We start from the raw sequence: 19,332 nt of genomic DNA on the forward strand, positions 1-19,332 counted from the left end.
CCAGTTGCAGTCACTGCAACTGATAATAAACTTAAACCCCCTTGAGAGCAGGTAAATGCTTTGCAACCCTGACCCCCCTGGATCTCACATTACTGAATTGCCCTGCAGCTCCAGCATTACATCACCGTCCCAATGATTGGTCTCTGCAGTTTAACCCTCTCCCTGTCTCCTCGGATTAGGAAGGAAAGCGCAAGGCGAGGGAAAGGAGACCTGCAGGGAAAAACTTCTCTCCAAACTTTGCTCAAGACCGATGGGTGCTTTGATAGAGGCCAGGTTCTGCTCCCCAAGTCTAGAGGGTGTTCAGCATCACTCCCAAACAAACTTCCACCCAAAGGAAGACAAGCAAAAACAAGGGAGGGGATGTGCTGAAAGGGGAAATGATGAATTAAAAAGAGGCACACAAAAATAAGGAATGAAGACAAGGTAGTGGTGATAGTATTGGAGAGGAGCAGAGAGCAATCAGAAGAGGAAAATTAAAAACAAACCTCATGGACATCACTGGGTCTGAATTCCCTGCTGAGGTGCAGAACATGAGAGCCCTGGAATGACTGTATGTAGAACCTGAGCCAAAGCTTAACTAGCCCGAGTGAGTCATATCCTTCCCATTTGATTCCAGGCCAAAGGATGATGTAATGCTCTGGCCTTCTCCTTTGCTCACTTGCTCCCTCTCCTCTTTACGCTGCCTCCCTCCTCCCTTTCGCCTGTGGAGCTCGGTGCTAGTGAAGTCACCATTTAAATCTGGCAGGGCCGGAGCGAAAACTTCAATGTAACCAAAACAGCCCCAGGCGAAGTTCCAGACGCACAGAGACTTGGTGGTGCAATTGCCATTGGAAACGGGTAAACAGAGAGAGAAACAGTGCCGCCTCAGAATGGCCCCAGCACAGCTGCCGGGGAGAGAGAGAGAGAAAAAGAGAGAGAGATCAGAGTCAAACCCTGTCGGGGATTTAATGGTTTTTCTCAGAAGATGCTACACATACACAGACATATGCACAGAGACATTCCCGCACGCTTTTGGGACTCAGCGAGAGAAAGAATACCACTATACATGTGTGTGTTTGCAGGAAAAAGCAAGACAAAGTGAAACAAGCAGGGACATGAGAGGACAAACTATTTGAAATATGTCAGGCTTTAGGAGGAAACAAATGTATCTATGAGGAAGCGCCGCTGTTCGATGAAATCAGAGCGTTATGTTTCTAAGGACAATTCACGTTCTGGTTCATGTGTAATAGTGAAGGTCTCCTCAATGGGTTGGGTTTGCCACAGAACTTGCAAAAAATATTGTTTCTCAACTTTCCCAGACTCTCTGGCTCGGCTGAGCTGGCTGGGGGGATTCTGTGAAGTTGTAGTTCAAAAAGTAACTTCTCCAACCTGGCAACATTTCCGTAGACACGCTGTTTCTGAAAACTTCATGTGCACTTATTTGGTCCTCAACTGTGTTAAATAGCAAAACTACACTGCCATTCCCATATGTTCTTTTTCATGACTTTTTCTGCTGCCCCCATTCACCCAAATTCTAAATGTTAACAGACTGATAAACTGCCATCATAATTGCACCACTATCATGTGAATTGACATTACTCCAGGTTTGAAGGAGACCTGAAAGGAGCTCCTGGTGGTGCAATAGGTTAAACCCTTGTGCCGGAAGGACTGCTGACCAAAAGGTCAACAGTTCGAATTCAAGGAGCGGGGTGAGCTCCCACCCGTCAGCTTCAGTTTCCCATGCAGAGACATGAGAGAAGACTCACAGGATGGTAAAACAGACAACCAGTTCTCTCACACCAGAAGCTACTTGTAGTATCTCAAGTCGCTCCTGATATTTTAAAAAAAATGACAGTATAGATTTCTGCCTGTCTCCATTGTCTATCTGTTACCTGCAACCTATTTAACCACTTTCCCCTGCTGTTATTGTCATTTTATTTTTTAACTGGTACTCACATCAGTGGATAAAGGCTACTATAGTAAAGCACAGTCCCTATATCTGTAGGACCATAATCCACACTTTCATTTATCATGTCTAACAAATATATGCCCTCTTCAGGCATTTTCTATGTCCTCCAGTATAAGTCTATGATATTCTTGGGGTTGAAGTCCTACATTTCCACACAGTTTCTTATTATCTGTAGTTTTGTGTATTCACACAAAATCTATGAATATGTGGGGTCATATGATGTCCCTTCCACACAATAATGCTGTCTCTTGTATCACCAGGAAGCAACCACTGTGGTCAATGGGGGTCTGTTCTCCTGTCACTTGGGAAGCAACTGACAGATGTTTCCATCTCCCATCACATGAGGGATTTCCAGTGCAAGGGGAAATGGCAATAAGGATCTCACTTTTGCTTGTTGCACCCAAAATTTCTCACAGGATGGGATGGGAATGCACTTGCCTCTGAAGTGACAAGAGAATGGCCTCCTACCAATTGCAGCAGCTGCTTCTCAATAAGTGAAAATAGTCTTGTTGTGATAAGAATTAGAGTGTAGCTGAGTAATTATGATGATCACACATTCGAATTGCCCAAAGACAATCCTGGCCTCCAATATTTAATTGATTTATATCCTGTCTATCTACTGGTACAAGATCCAGCACCATAAGAGGAATACTAGCATGCCAAAATGTAAAAGTACACATTTGTTTAATTACAGTGGCCTTTTTCCAAGATTTTTGTAGATGTACAAATTGCAACAGCTGCATTAACAGCCTGAATGCAAAGACACTGGTTTATACAAAGGGTCTCTCTCCCTCCCTCTCCCCCTCTCTGCAAAAATGCAGAATAAGCATTTGCATAAAATAAATCAGATTTTTTTCAGGTGGATTCATTGCTAAATATCTTAAAATGATATCTGGGAATAGTAATTTTGTTTTCAGTTATACATTTTAGCTATCCAAGGAAACAGGTATTAACAGACAACAGATGGGAGATAAAGGAGATTCTATGGATCAGGTAAATTCAACTGATGCCATACTACGTGGCTACCAAAAGCGACAACATTAACAAGTGAATACGCTCTGAATTAGGGGTGATTGGCCATAATTATTACTGGCGCCACTGAAGCCACTGGCTTGACAGTATCATATGTAGTTGTGATAAAATTTGGTTCATTGTGTCATTGGCCTGCATAACTCACTTATGTCTGAATGACCAGTTATTGATTTCTCATCTTCTGTAACATAATAAAAAAGAAGTTTAATCACCCTAAGCTTTCTTTTATTTCCAGGCAATACAAGTTATATTAATTTAACAACATACAGAAACCATCTCTTATTTTTATTTTCCCAGACATGGGAGATGGGGGATACATATTTTTGACAGTCAGGATATACATTTTATAATTAAAATTAAACAATAAAATACAACAACTTCAAGTCTACCTGACCAGGACTCTTCCAAGCTGTGAAATTATTCTGGAAGCAGCCATGTTCCCCAATGACTATATATATTCCTTATTTGAACCTTTGGAATGTTGTACATACCATATATACTCATACATAAGTAAACCTCATGGAGCTCCCAGTAGTGCAATGGGTTAAACCCTTGTGTTGGGAAGACACTTGACTTGAAGGTTGGGTTGCTGACCTGAAGGTTGCTAGTTTGAATCTGATGAGAGCTCGGATGAGCTTCCTCTGTCAGCTCCAGCTCCCCATGTGGGGACATGAGAGAAGCTTCCCACAAGAATGGTAAAAACACTAGACATCTGGGCATCCCCTAGGCAACGTCCTTGCAGACAGCCAATTCTCTCACACCAGAAGCGCTTTGCAGTTTCTCAAGTCGCTCCTGTTTTCCGAGCTGTATGGCCATATTCCAGAAGCATTATCTCCTGACATTTCACCCACAACTATGGCAGGCATCCTCAGAAGTTGTCAGGTAATTTTATAATTAAAATCCACACTATTTTGGCCTTTATGAATGCTTGGATGGAAAAATGGTGGCAGTGGCTCTTTGCTACTTCCCCTCAAAGGACTGCCAAACAAGTAGAAGAGGTTGGTGTTTCTTCTGGGGTCTACTCAAAGAAAGGGTTAGTTCCTTTTTAAAAATAGACTACAATACTTAAATTGACCCATGGATAAATCAACAGAGATTAAATGTTCTATACTTATACATGAATATATACATCATATGGGAAAGCAAAGTCCAGCCAATAGCGTAGAACATCCCATTCTTTATGTGTTTCAGGTGCTTGATTCCTCTTTGCGAAGCACAAGACAGGACTTGTAATATCTGGTATTTTGAAATATTGCCTTATATTAATCACAGAAGCCCTTCAAAAATCAAAAGGGTTTGAATGGAATGTGATTTGCTCAGGCAAATATCAAAATTATTGAGTTCAAACTTGTATTGGAATTAATAAGTTTCATAAAATTAATACAAGAGGGTGTGCATGCTACTTTCTAAAATGACTTTAGGAAAAAGATATATTCAGTACAATCCTCTCCCGTGTAGCCACTATGCTGGCAGGTTGGCAATTAATTAAAGATAAGAAATTATAGACCAATTTCCTTATTAAATGTGGACTATAAAATATATGCAAACATCTTAGCAGAAAGATTGAAAAAGTTTCTACAAGAGTGGATTCAAAAAGACCAAACCGGTTTCCTTCCACAGAGAGACATTAAGGATAATTTAAGAACAATTCTCGATATAATAGAATACTACGAATCTAACAACCAGAAAGAATTGGCGCTGATATTTCTGGACGCGGAAAAAGCCTTCGACAACCTGAATTGGGACTGTATTGAAATCTTATTAAGAGAATTGGATATGGGCTTTTACTTTATCAATGGAATTAAATCAATCTATAAAGAACAAACGGCAAAAATTTCAGTGAATGGGCAGGAAGGAAGCAAAATCAAGATTGGCAAAGGTACAAGACAAGGATGCCCCTTATCGCCACTACTCTTCATTATGGTCCTGGAACTCCTGTTAAATTCCATTAGAGAGGATGAAAATTTGCAAGGCACAAAGATTAGAAAAGAAACATACAAGATAAGGGCATTTGCTGATGATGTGGTATGCATAGTAGAAAATCCAAATTTAAACATCAATGACTGGCTGCAAAAAATAGAAACCTACAGTCGAATAGCGGGCTTTAAAATTAACAAAGAAAAAACAAAAATTTTAGTAAAAAAACATGTCGAAAACAAAGCAAAAAAAATTACAGGAAGTATCAGGACTAGAGATCATAAAGAAAATAAAATATTTAGGAATCTACCTCACGGCTAAAAATGCACAACTTTTGAAAAACAATTATGAAGAGACCTGGAAGAATATACAAAAAGACTTGAAAAAATGGTCTTTCTTAAATTTATCATTGCTAGGAAGAATTGCAACAATTAAAATGAGCATCCTCCCAAAACTGCTTTATTTATTTAGAACAATCCCAATAATCAGAAATAATAAAATATTTAAAAACTGGAGCACTGAACTATCCAAATTTATTTGGCAGGGGAAAAAACCAAGGGTAAAAATGCTAAATTTGACGGACGAAAAGAAAAGAGGAGGTCTAGGTCTTCCGGATTTACAACTATATTATGAGGCAAGTGCACTAGGTTGGGTCAAAGATTGGGCAACTTTAAAAGACACATCGATGCTAAATTTGGAAGGATTCGACCTGAGAACAGGGTGGCATGCCTACATGTGGTATGATAAGAAGAAATTGGAAAAAAAATTCGGAAATCATTTTATTAGAGCAGCCCTTATTAAAGTATGGGATAAATATAAACGAAATTTCTATACAAGAACACCAAGATGGATATCACCCCTGGAGGCATACCACAGAAGAGAAACTCCAAGAAGGAATTGGCTAATTTATAACGATATTATTAGCAAAAGAGAGGGGAAGTGGACACTTAAATCACAGGAAGAAATGAAGAAAATAGACCAAGAGATTTCGTGGTTCCAATACTTTCAAATAAAGGAGTACTTCAATCAGGATAACAGAATTGGCTTTGAGGAAAACGAAACAACATGGGATAGAATAATGAAATCAGATAAGAAAATAATATTGAAATTATACAATAAACTTTTGGAATGGTCAACGTCAACGGAAGGAGTAAAAGACTGTATGAGCTTGTGGGCAAAGGATGTAGGCCACACGATAATGTTAGAAGACTGGGAAAAAATGTGGAAAATTAAAAATAAATGGACATATGCACAGGATTTAAAGGAAAATTGGATCAAGATGATGTATAGGTGGTACATTACACCCCAAAAATTGGCGAAAATGTACCCAAAACTGAGCGACAAATGTTGGAAATGCGAAGAAAAAACGGGGACATTTATACACATGTGGTGGAATTGCAGAATGGCTAAGAAATATTGGTCAGAGATTCATGAAGAGATACAGAAAATCTTAAAGGTAAAAATTCGATTGAAGCCAGAATACTACTTGCTGGGTATAATCGATGATAAAATGGCAGAAAACAAAGAGAAACTCTTTCACTTCTTATCAACGGCGGCCAGGATCAATTACGCCAAGGTGTGGAGATCAAAGGAGAAACCAACAATAGATCAATGGATTTTGAAGATAATGGATATTATGAACATGGATGTACTGACTCAAACACTAAAACACTTCCAAGGAATGAAATGCAAAAAAACAGACTGGTCATCATTAAAGAAATATATGTTGCAGAGGAAAATGAAAATGATAATAACGATCTAGAAGAGAAAGTAAGAATGATATAAAGCAAGGTCTAGACAAGAGTAGGGGAAGCCACAGTGAATATTAATGATGCGAAAAGTATAGACCGCAAAGGAGGAGATTGGAAGTTGACGAAACCCCTCACCCCCCCCCCCGGTTCCCCGTACCCCATTATCCCTGGAAACAGACACATAGTACAGAGTAGATAGACCCATAGAGTAGTTCTGTCCTTTCCTACTTTCCTATCCCTATGATTGTTCCCCCACTTTTTAATTTATTTATTTTTTTGAAAAGAGGTTTCACAATAAAAATTTACTTGAAAAAAAAAAGATAAATCTTTAATTTGAGGGGTCAGCATGTGTTTCCAATGCAGTGAAATATTTAAGAATAGATTAAAACAAAATGACACTGATCTGAGGTCATGACAAAAATATTTCTAACTCAGGTATTTTCAAGGTCTGTTGATTCCACCAGCCACCTCCTTACAGGAAACACTGCTTTCCCATTTTCCTTCCTGTGACCTATAAATGATGGATAATTTCCTGCAATCGAAAGGAAATTCCACTCGGATACCAAAGCTACAACTTTTAATGTATGTATGCATGTATGTAACAACTACAGTCCCTTCTGCACTTTCCCTCCCTCTTATGCTGGAATCCTCAATATTTCTAGCAACCCATGACACTGAAGAATGAGGCCGTGGCCACGAGAAGTCAAGGATTTCTGAATCCTACAGGGCCCATCAAAGCAGTGCCCATGGCTCCAGAATAGCGGAGGAATGCTTGCAGCCCCCTCCTTGGGGAAAGGGTGGTGGGGAAGACCTCACAGCTGCCTGATGTAAGCACAGTTACAGTTCCACAGTTCTGGCAGCAAAGTTTATGTCTGCACAAGCAGCAGTATCTATGTTTTTGAAAAGCACATCCCCGTAGAATTATTTGGCAAGAGTACGGTGAGCTGGAGTGAACACATGAATAACATTCTGAAATATTTTGAAATGTAGAGTGCGAATTCATCACTTGAAAGGCATTGTGGTCTAATTTTACAACATATCTACATACAATCACTATCTAGAATTTTAAACTATCTTACTACAACGGTGGCGAAGTGTGTTAAAGCACTGAGCTGCTGAACTTGCAGACCGAAAGGTCCCAGGTTCAAACCCCGGGAGCGGCATGAGTGGCCGCTATTAGCTCCAGCCTAGCCAACCTAGCAGTTCGAAAACATGCCAATGTGAGTAGATCAATAGGTACCACTCCGGCGGGAAGGTAACAGCGCTCCAAGCAATCATGCCGGCCACATGACCTTGGAGGTGTCTACGGACAACGCTGGCTCTTTGGCTTAGAAATGGAGATGAGCACCAACCCCCAGAGTCAGACATGACTGGACTTAACGTCAGGGGAAACCTTTACCTTTACCTTACTACAACGTAGTAAGCAGACTGTACACACAAACAAAGCCCAATTTTTGGGACTGCACTTCCGAGAATTACCTGCAATACTGTGGACTGTGGCAGCTACAATCCAAAAAGTAATTGTACCGTTGGCCCTCCACATTCATAGATTTGACTTTTTTTGGATTTGATTATTTACAGGCAAGACTAAAATGTTCTCCCTGAGAATCTCTAGGTCTTCCAATACGATGCTATGCAAGAACTTGGCATAGAGTCACTTTAGGATACCTAGAGATTCCAAGAGAGAATATGCCTATAAGAATCTCTAGATCACATGTGTCAAATGCAAGGCCCACAGGGCAAATTTGTCCCGCGATGTCATTTTATGTGGCCCTCCAGTTGCTGGACACTCCTGTATTCCTCATCATTAGACATCATGACTATTGCTGATGGGAGTTGTGATACAGTAACATTTTGAAGGCCACAGTTTGTTCTGTTTAGTCAGGATAGTAGAGTTTGAATTTATATACAAGACTCGTGGATATGACATCTGTCTTTAAAATGCCTTTCCCCAACTTCAGAGCCACAAGTACACTTGGCCTGCAATTCCCATCACCCTCGGTCTGCACGGTGGATAATGAAAAGTGATGGGAGTTGTCATTTGTTGTTTTTTTTATACTGTCACCAAGTCTTGCAACACTCACCCTGCAAATGTGGAGAGCTGATTATAAAAAGGTAAAGGTTTTCCCCTTACATTATGTCTAGTTGTGTCTGACTCTGGAGTGTGGTGCATATCTCAGTTTCTAAGCCGAAGAGCCGACGTTGTCCATAGACACCTCCAAGGTCACGTGGCTGGCATGATGGCATGGAGTGCTGTTACCTTTCCACCGAAGCAGTACCTATTGATCTACTCACATTTGCATGTTTTCTAACTGCTAGGTCGGCAGAAGCTGGGGCTAACAGCAGGAGCTCACCCAACTCCTTGGATTCAAACCACTAACCTTTCCGTCAGCAAGTTCAGCAGCTCAGCGGTTTAACCCGCTGCACCACCGAGGGCCCCTGATTGTATTTGTATTCAAATCCTTAGATTTAAGGCATGTAAGTCTGGCATCAACATCCACAACAGACTTCTTAGTAGATGATTATAACTGATAGAGAATATTGTACCTTGTAAGTACAATTCAGAAACGGGAACACCTGAATTTCAGGTGATGCTCTTTTTGCTGAATGGGATCAAGTCAGCTTAAATCAAGATATTTTCAAGGCAAACCAATCTGTGGGTTCTGTTGCGAATCTACAGACTTCAAAGAGGTTGAAAAAATGCTCCCATCACGTAGCCATTGGTATGGACTAAAATAATTTTGAAACAATTGTTCTCTGTTGAGGGACGTCTCATTTTCATAGAGACATTATTTTCCTTTTTCAAACAAGATCATTCTAGCCCCAGCGGAATCAAGGGGCCCAGCAAATTTCAGGGTTAAATAAGCTTTAATGACTATCACATGTACAAAGACTTAAGCCTAGCATTAGACATTTTTCAAAAACAAAAATGGGGCATCTCTTCCTTTTTTAATTTTAAATAACCATCCAGGTGGTTTCCTAAGGACTTCTTAGCAAATTGCTTCCAGTGAACCCTTTCAGTTACAGACCAGTGCAAAAACCATGTGGAGTTATTCAGTGTTCAGTTCAACTTGGGTGTCCTATGTTTTTATAGTGGACAGAACCGCAGAACGTTTTTATTCTCATGCCTTTCTTGATAGGAATAGAGCACGTCTCACTGGGAAATGGGATACTACCATTGTTCTGGCACAAGATAGCTTTCTCTAAGAGTTCAAAAGATCCAAGGATGGTATTTTGAAATGGGAAGGCAAAAAATCCTGATTTAAATCAGATAGATGAGTAAACCACACCTGATGCAAAAGATTAATGGTTGTACTTCCTCCACCTTCCTTAAAACAGATGTGTATTCACCAGACTTTTGATCACAGTAATACTGCTGGTTGAGTAAAGGGATTGCTACTTTACCTGAGTACTATTTGGTTTTCTGACAATCTGCCTGTCTTGCACAACACATGCATTTGTATTATATAGTTACAGGAAGTAAAATTGATCATGAAAATGGTATGAGGTGAAGGATACCTTTCATTCTCCATTGACTGTGGCTGGATCTACACTGCCATATAATTCAGTTTCTGAATCCAGATTACCTGGATTATATGAGTTTACTCTGCCATATAATCCAGTTTGAATCAGATCATCTGGATTAGTGTAGATGAGGAGTGTGATGCAGACCAAAATTTCCTGTAAATGCTTAAAGCTAGGCTTTACACCTGTACGTCCCCATCACCCATAGCATAGCTAGTATAGAAAATGCTGAGGGATTTTAGGTGTTACAGTGCGCCAACTCTGCTACATGACCCCAATTCTGGTTTAAAGTTTTTCAAAAGTTGAGAATTACAAGGAAAGGGTTCTATCTTTTGACTCCTGAACCTAAAGGCAAAGGTAACTGTACTGAACAAATGCAGCTAGTTGAGAAAAATAATTAAATCAGTCTTAGCAGTAACAAGGGGGACACGAGAGAAGCCTCCCTGCAGGATAGTAATACATCCAAGTGTCCCCTGGGCAACGTCTTTGTAGACAGCTGATTTTTTCACACCAGAAGCGACTTGCAGCATGCAAATAAACAAATCAGCTGACCATTATAATGATATTCTCAATTTGCTTCAGACACAATAAATAAGCAGTAACAAGACATGCCAAAGCCATTAATACTCTGAAAGTGCTGTTGTTGTAATTTATACCCCACTTTTTCTGTAAACAAAAAGACTCAAAACAGTTCCAATTTATCCTGCCATCCCATTTTCCCAGCTGCCTTTAAAATGTCTGAATCTTGCTCTCTTCCTCCCACTTTTCTTTGTTCGAAGTCTGAGTTCAAAGTGCAAAAGTAGTTTGCACTTAAGTGGGAAGTGGGGGACGTAAAGAAATATTGTCGTTCCCAGTAAACTTGAGTAAAAGCAAACTTCTGCAGCCTTTCCAAGCTTGTTCTTTTTCCTTATTAATAACTGCTGCCATTTGTCCCAGTTTCCCTCTGTGAAATGATGGAGGGTATGATAGATAGCTACCTGTCGGAGGAAAATTCTGAAAGTGCCTTGGACTGCAAGAAGATCCAACCAGTCCATACTCCAGGAAATAATGCCCGACTGTTCACTGGAGGGAAGGATATTAGAGGTAAAGATGAAGTACTTTAGCCACACAATGAGAAGGCAGGAAAGCTTGGAGAAGATAATGATGCTGGGGAAAATGGAAGGAAAAAGGAAGAGGGGCTGACCAAGGGCAAGATGGATGGATGGTATCCTTGAAGTGACTGGCTTGACCTTGAAGGAGCTGGGGGGTGGCGGCAACCAACAGGGAGCTCTGCCATGGGCCGGAAAAGTCGGAAACAACTGAATAAATAAACAACAACAATGGAAATCAAAATCCACGGCTGCTCAAATCCCCATTATATACAATGACATTGTATAATATATAAAATGGCAAAATCAAAGTTCACTATTAGGTTTTTTTGGGGTGAGGTGGGGGATATTTTCAAGCTGTGGATGGCTGAATCCAGTGCTATACAATCAGATACTGTAGTGGAACCTAGCCGTAGGGAAAATTATCTGTTGTGATTTTTTTCCACTTTCTCCTCATATGAACAAACATCAGTCACTAACCTGAAGAAATACTCACTTTCCCAGGGTTTCCTGAGTCTTCCTCCTATTCTGGATCTGTACCTTGCAGGTGAAATTGTCAAAGTCAGTTAGTATTCATGGGAATGGACGGTTCTTTTTGGTTTTGACATTTGTCCCTTGGGAATGGGTTGAGAAATCTGCTTATGCTTTTTCAAATAGGTCTATCTGGGCAAAATAACTCTAAGCAAATACTGTGCTGGTGACCTGGAAATTAAGTCTCCTGCATCCAATTACTATCATTGAGCCATGTGGTCCAATTATATGGATTTTTAAATTACAGCTGTAAAACATCCATGCTTGTAAGTTGTGCAGCCACTCCTGGAAAATAATCTCATACATATATGTATGTATGTGTGTGCACATGCGTACACAGGGTTTTAAAAAACGTTAATTAATTTCAAAAAGACTCCAGTCCCAACCTGCATATAAAAATTTCCAGGAAATTCAACTACATGTCAAATCAAAATGAACTGCTAGACTAGAACAAAGTATGATATAAAACTAGAGATGGGAAGATGCTCATTGCGCCTTGGCTATTGGTCAGTTGAGTGTGTTTTTATTGTACTTTATATGCTTTGTTTTGTATGTTTTAAATGCATTTTGCTGTTGTATCTTATGCTGTAGTTTGGGCTAGGTTCCCATGTGAGCTGCCCCTAGTCCCTCTGGGGAGATGGGAGGCGGGATATAAGGTTGTTGTTGTTGTTGTTGTTGTTGTTGTTGTTGTTGTTATTTCAGCAAACCTTTAGTAACCAGTCTTTTTGTTCTGTTATCTGCATGTGGACAAACATCATCTCTATTCAAACTCAACTGTCAAACATTTTATCTTGCAGAATGATTCATTTTGAAAGCTTGACTAAATGGATAGCCAACGAAAATGTATGATCTTTATAGCCTGACAGATTGGGCAAAAAGTCTCACACTTAAATAGGTTGACAAGCTCTATCTGCTAAGGCCTAATGGTGGAATCATAGTGCTATAACTGTGTACACAAAACGTAGAATGTCTGTTTTAGCTTTTTGCTTGTATCCTTATTTTTTACAGAGCTGTGGAAAATTTGGAGAATTGCATTTCTGTTGGGCTAAAGTATGCCCAGTTGCTATGTTTGTTGGAAAAATCTGGAAGCTGCAGTTCCAAAGTTGTATTTCCAAGTTGACAAAGAACATTGAAGCAACATGGAAGTGTGGTGACATAAAAAGTGTTGCATGTGATTGTAGAATAATCTATGAGACACTGGAACATCCTTTTATCACTAGGAATAACTGGTGTAACTTGCCTTTGTTGATGTGTACATAGATCCTAAGTGTTTTAGTTTATGCCTTGCTTAATTTCACTTTCTTATCAACGGGGCTCATACTAAACATTAAGTTTTGCTGCTATTTCCTACACTCTCACTTCTGAGTGGAGCCGAGATGCACTAAAAATCCTAATCATCCATAGGCAATTGGCTTAGATTTTAATCCATGTCATCCTTGGATTAACCTCCTAGCTTTGTAAATAAATCCAAGGTTGAAGCTCCTACCTCAGGATAAGAGAAAGTGCAAAGACGATTTTAGTGGCTATTGATATTCCTCCCTTCCTTGAAGTTACCGACTCTTTTCTTGAGTTCCATATTTGTCTTGGCTCTTTCTTCTTTCAGCTTGCAAAGAGTTCCACAGGTCACCTATGTGTGGAAACAACAATCCTTTTGTTTGTTTGGAACCTGCGATGTGTTATTTTCATGTTGTGCCCTTTCCATACTTTTCGTATTATCTGAAAGGGTAAGCAAGTATTCCCTGCTCACTTTTTCCAGCCAACTCATAATTTTATGCATTTTGGCTGGATTCCTTCACAAAGGCTCTTAAAACAACAACAACACAAGGATCTAAAGCACTTTTAGCTCAGTTTTCATTCTTTCTTTTTGCAGGGACCAAAATGAAGATACAAAGAAAGCTGGCCGGTCAAACACTTAGGCACACTTACTAGCGAGTAAGTCCCATTGACTTCATTGCTTCCAAGCAAATGTGCAAAGGATCAGGCAGTTAAAGTATTTTTAAAAATTTATACACATATGGTTTCCCCACTTTAAACGTGGAACTCAACTAATTACATCATGCAGCACCGTAAAACGATTCCAGTGTTCCCAAGGAAACTGTTTTCACTAAACAACACAATCCCTTCATTTTAATCTAATGTTCACACGAGGCAAACATTTAGTTTTATCTAACTTTCACAGCACTCCCATGCTATATAACCCTCTTGTGCCTATTCAGATCACTAAGGATAGTTTGCCACCAGTTCCAAATGCGAAGGACCCTAGAGACAACATCAGGAATTGCTTGCGTTTCGATTCACTATCTTTGGTGGCATGCCAAAAGATCGTAGCTTGGCAAGCTTCAGAGCACGCTCAAAGGCCCATTAATTCCAACTAGTATTTGGCTGATTATCTTTAAAGCTTTGGTTGACTTTTGTCTTTCTCCTGTTTTGTATGGTTTATTTTAATTTTGCTTCGGTTGTCAATCTGGTTTGTTCTGCATTTTCGGGCTGTTAAGACATTATAGGGGACTACTGACAGCCATAACAAACAGGGCCATTTCAACGTGATTGTTTTCCTTCAGTGATTATCTCTATAAAAATAGCTGATCTTTTCTCAGACCCCTGAGCTAGTGTAAGAAAAAGTTTTTTATTCTGTTTGATGAAGAGTGCTGCGTAACTCCAAAGCTTGCATACTCCTCTAGCAACACAATTTGTTCTCTCTTAGCATATTGTCACACCTACATTGCTTTTTCAAAAAATGTTGTATTCATCTCAAAGTATATATTCTCTAGTTTTTGAAATTCATTCGCAATTTAATGCAAAGTGATGCATTATTTTTTACAACACAGACTCATCCACAGAAGTACATTTTTTCAAGCAGTCATTATAAACTTTTCTCTCTGCTTTTCTTTCAAACAGATGGTTTTTTCGTGTCAGGAGCAATTTGAGAAACTGCAAGTCGCTTCTGGTGTGAGAGAATTGGCCGTCTGTAAGGACGTTGTCCAGGGGACGCCCAGATGTTTTGACGTTTTACCATCCTTGTGGGAGACTTCTCTCATGTCCCTACATGGAGAGCTGGAGCTGACAGAGGGAGCTCATCAATTCTTTCCCCGGATGCAAACTGGCAACCTTCAGGTCAGCAATCCAACCTTCAAATCAGCAGTCATGTTGGCAAAGGGTTTAACCCATTGCACCACCAGGGGCTTCTTTTCAAACAGATGTTTGTGACTTATCTACAAATGCCAAAGAATTTTCAAAAAGCTAACTTTGATTTTGCCATTTTTATATAGGGGACATCACCTTACTTTGTCATTGCATATAATGGGACTTGAGCATCCTTGGAGTTGATGTCCACAGAGTGGCGGGGGGGGGGGGGGGGGGGAATTCCTGGAACCAAATTCTAGTAGATACTGAGAGCCTACTGAAGCTGGTTTGGCTAATTCTGAAAAAAAAATTCTTTCAAAACCACAGTTTTAGCCCACGGACATCTATGCATGGCACCATATTAATATATCAACAATACATTATCAAAAGATCAAAAGATTTAAAATTATCTCTCCTACCCAAAATGCATACATACTTTGCTAATATTTCTTTCAAAGTTTTTGGCAGGGAAAGAACTTTGCAAGTGAACTATTCCAACTGAAACCCATTCCTGGAATTCAAACACCCCACAGTTCTCAGGGTTTTCCTTTTTTTTTTAAGGCTGTAAATTATAAATACAAAGATTGCAAATAAGCAAATTAAATATGATACATTAAGTGCCTCAGTGGTGTTCTTTTCATTGGGTGCTTTGGCTAGGATCCAAAAAACTGAGAAAACCAGTTTCACATGCCTAGGGGATCTAAGTTTGTGTTTCTCTGAAACAGGGGATATTTCTTTATCTACAGTAGCTCTTTAGATCCTGGCCTTTCTCTTTGGATCAGAGGCACAAAAGAAAGAAGCAATGTAATAGGTCTTTCTAATGTCCTGGTTTCCTTCTGAATGTCCTGAATGATCATCACAGTGCTGTTTCTCTTGAGCACAAGAAGTCATGGAACATGTTTTCTTGAGCAGATAAAAGCCATGGAAGAACAACTATGAAGGAACTAGACAATCAGGTGGAAAGATATATAACTGAATGTTTAAGTCAGAAACATTGCATTTTCTGTATAGTTGTGAAAACTTCTAGGAAGAGAATCAACTCATTTGAAATATGGTGCTGGAGGAGAGTTCTATGAATACTGTGGACTGCCAAAAAGATAAATGAATCGGTTCAAGACCAAATCAAGCCTAGATTCTTCCTAGGAGTAAAGAGGTCTAAGGGGAGATTGTTGTATTTTGGGAATGGCATGAGGAAATAAGTCACTACAAAAGGCATGGATGTTTGGCAAAGTAAAAGCGGAAGACATCAGTGGATAGACTTAATCAAAGAAGCAATGACCTAATATTTGTAACACCTGAACCTGTTGATAAAGATGATTTGGACATCTCTCATTGATATAATAACTAAGTTGAAATCAACCTGATAGCAGTTAACAACAGATGCCATTGGATACATATTATGTATTAAAAGATGCACAACCTTTCTCAATATTTTTAGTTCTTCCAGAACCCCAGGGTTCTAGAAATCACTGGTTGGAAAATCAAAAAAGATTCCAACTAAATAAAGCCAAGAAAGACAACCCAGGGTTTAGAAAAGTCAGCAATCTTATTATCTGGAAGTATTGTGGTAGCCATGCCCCCCCCCCCCCCAAAAAAAAAAAAGCAAATCAACAACCGTTCCAAGCCCTGACTTGGTATATAAGATAAAGCTGAAGGAAAACAGTCTGCTTTCTCTGTTCCATGACTTCAGATACTAGATGAACGGGGAAGTTGCTCACATGGTCAGTTTAATGTACAAAGTTCAACTGAGTAGAGTATCAAAGCTAAAGAAGCTCTTCTGTCACAGCTGACAAGCGACTGTAATAAATATCTAAAATGGTAAATAAGAATGAAGACAATTCATAGTTAAACAGGAGCTTTATCATACAGCTATGGCTGTCCCCGGAGCCTCCAGTGGCTCAGTGTGTTAAACTTGCAGACCAAAAGGTCCAGGTTCAAATCCTGGGAGCGGAGTGAGCTCCCGCTGTTAGCTCCAGCTTCTGCCAACCTAGCAGTTCAAAAACATGCAAATGTGAGTAGATAAATAGGTACAGCTCCGGCAGGAAGGTAACAGTGTTCCATGCAGTCATGCCAGCCACATGACCTTGGAGGTGTCTACGGACAACACAGGCTCTTCGGCTTAGAAATGGAGATGAGCACCAACCCCCAGAGTGGGTCACAACTGGACTTAATGTCAGGGGAAACCTTTACCTTTACCTTTTTATGGTTGTCCCCAGAATATTTGGATGACAGTGGTATTTGGAAATCTTGGCCACAATCCTCAGGATTCTTCATTTTCAGATTTCTTATTACTGACCATAGTAGGTTGTCTGCAACCAATTAGCCAGCTTACTACAGAGATTCTCCTGGTCTGCAATTCATATGACTTACTTACTTAGGCGATCCCTCGTTGTCCGAGTATGATTGTATGACTGATTCATATGAAGCATTCTGTGAATATTGTATGAGGTATAATTGGTCCTCCACATTTGCGGATTTGACTTCTGCAGATTTGATTGTTCGTTGATTTGATTAAAATGTTGTCTCTAAGAATTTCTGGTTCTCCAATGTGATGCTATAGTTAATTTCTACAGGAAGATGAGCATCATGTTACAATTTCCCAAAGGTTGGCCATGGAATTGTGCTGGAGGTCTTTGAGATTCCTAAAGAAATGTTCTCTCAGATTAAAATATCTGCACTTCAGAGTTATATCTGTTTCATGCCACTTTGTCATGACTAATTATTTAGTCTGAGGAATTATTTGACTAGCAGGTTGATGAGAGTTCTCAAGATGCCCTAAGATTAGATAAGAGAAACTGGGTGTTAAATCTGTTAACATCTGTAGTGCAGACATGTACCTAGGGGTCTTAAACTGTCATTCCCTAGCATGGGATTTCAAGTACCTCACTGGATTACAAATCTCAGATGCTTTAGGTAAGATAGAAAAGCTGGAAAAACCCTTTGATACTAAAACTGCTATGATTTGGAAAGAAGCTGGTCCATCAATTTTTGTAGTTAATATAATTGAAGTTATTGTTTCAAACACATTCAAACATTTACCACAAGGTGCCAGCAGTTCTTTATCACTACTACATTCTTTTGGGTTTTTTTTAAATTAGAACACTTTTATGACATTTCAAAGAGGAATAGATTGTATGTTGAAAAATTACCAAGTGTAGTTGTGTTGGGGCTAGGACAAAATGTGCTCCTTTTGGCTCTGCAATCATTCTCAAATTCTGTTATCCCCCAAAAGGAAAAAGAACAGTGGTTTTCTCAAATAACACAGGGTTTCCATCAGCCACAAAGTAGAAATACAGTATTACTAATTGTGTATGTTTATAAACCCTCTAGAAACATACCTTTGAAAAGTAACTTTACTGAACATGCTCTTTGGGGAATTTTCGGAGCTGTAGTCCAAAAAGTAACCTTCTCGAGCTGTAAGATACTGTGACCTGACCAGATGCCCTCATGTCAGCTAGACTAACCGATATTATGGAGACATCTAAGGATGCATCTAGTTTCAACATATCCAGTAGCAGACAAAGAGGGTGAGGCAAACTGACTATTGATTTGGCTGCCCTTCTTTAACATAATGAAGTCAGCCCAAAGCCAGGATTGGCAGCATTTTGGGCTATACTGAGCTCAGCTGCCTGTCGTCTGGCACAATGTGAAATATCAAGTTCCTCTTAAAAAGAAGGGAAGAGCTATGACACAATTTCCATTCTCTTAGCAGGAAGAATCACACAGGAAAAGACATGTTGCTTTTTTCTGTCTTTGTAAATAAATGGAAACCAGTGGCCCATCCACACTACTCAATTAAAGTGTTACTGATCCACTTTAACTGCAATGGCTGCCTCCTATGAAAGCTTGGTGAGGTTCTAGAGCTCTCTGGCTGAGAATTATTAATGCCGCTTCCTAAACGGCAAATTCCAGAATGCCATAGCACAGTCCTGTCAAACTCATTTTCACTGAGAGCCACATCAGCCTTGTGGTTGCTTTCAAAGGGCTATTTGTAATTGTAAGACTATATAAATGTAACTATGTTGCCCTGGTGAAAACCTTGTGGGACGCATAAAATGGCATGGCGAACCAGATTTGGTTGTCGGTCTTGCATTTCACAAGTGTGCCACACATGGAAGCATGGAACTTAAAGTGGAATCATAGTGCTATAACTGTTACATCTATATATATAAAAGAGTGATGGCATCAGGGCAGCGGCCAAAACAATAAAACTACAGGCCCCCCAACCTCGAAATTTGACAACACAACCCATCATCCACGGCTCTAGGTTGATACAACAAAAAGAAAAGAAAAATAAAGTCCTAATTAGAGGGAGAGGAATAATTGTTTTTATCCAATTGCTGCCAGTTAGAAGGCTAAGCTCCACCCACTTGGTCTCCTAGCAACCAACTCACCCCAGGGGACAGGCAGAGTTAGG

General features: G+C 39.7%; 1 protein-coding gene across 7 annotated transcripts in view; it reads right to left on the minus strand.

Annotated features, from left to right (window-relative positions):
- creb5 (cAMP responsive element binding protein 5) overlaps positions 1-19,332 on the minus strand; it is a 323,604-nt gene that overhangs the window by 135,230 nt on the left and 169,042 nt on the right. Inside the window, exon 1 of one of the 7 annotated variants that reach the window (XM_008117041.3) lies at positions 486-1,018. The exons of the other annotated variants lie outside the window; for them this stretch is intronic. Coding sequence (XP_008115248.1) covers positions 486-532 — 47 coding nt within the window. The 5' untranslated portion in view covers positions 533-1,018. Of the gene's footprint in view, positions 1-485; positions 1,019-19,332 lie in introns of those variants that run through there. 7 annotated transcript variants of the gene reach the window in all.

This window comes from Anolis carolinensis, chromosome 6 (assembly GCF_035594765.1).
Source record: "Anolis carolinensis isolate JA03-04 chromosome 6, rAnoCar3.1.pri, whole genome shotgun sequence".
Classification (NCBI taxonomy): domain Eukaryota; kingdom Metazoa; phylum Chordata; class Lepidosauria; order Squamata; family Dactyloidae; genus Anolis; species Anolis carolinensis.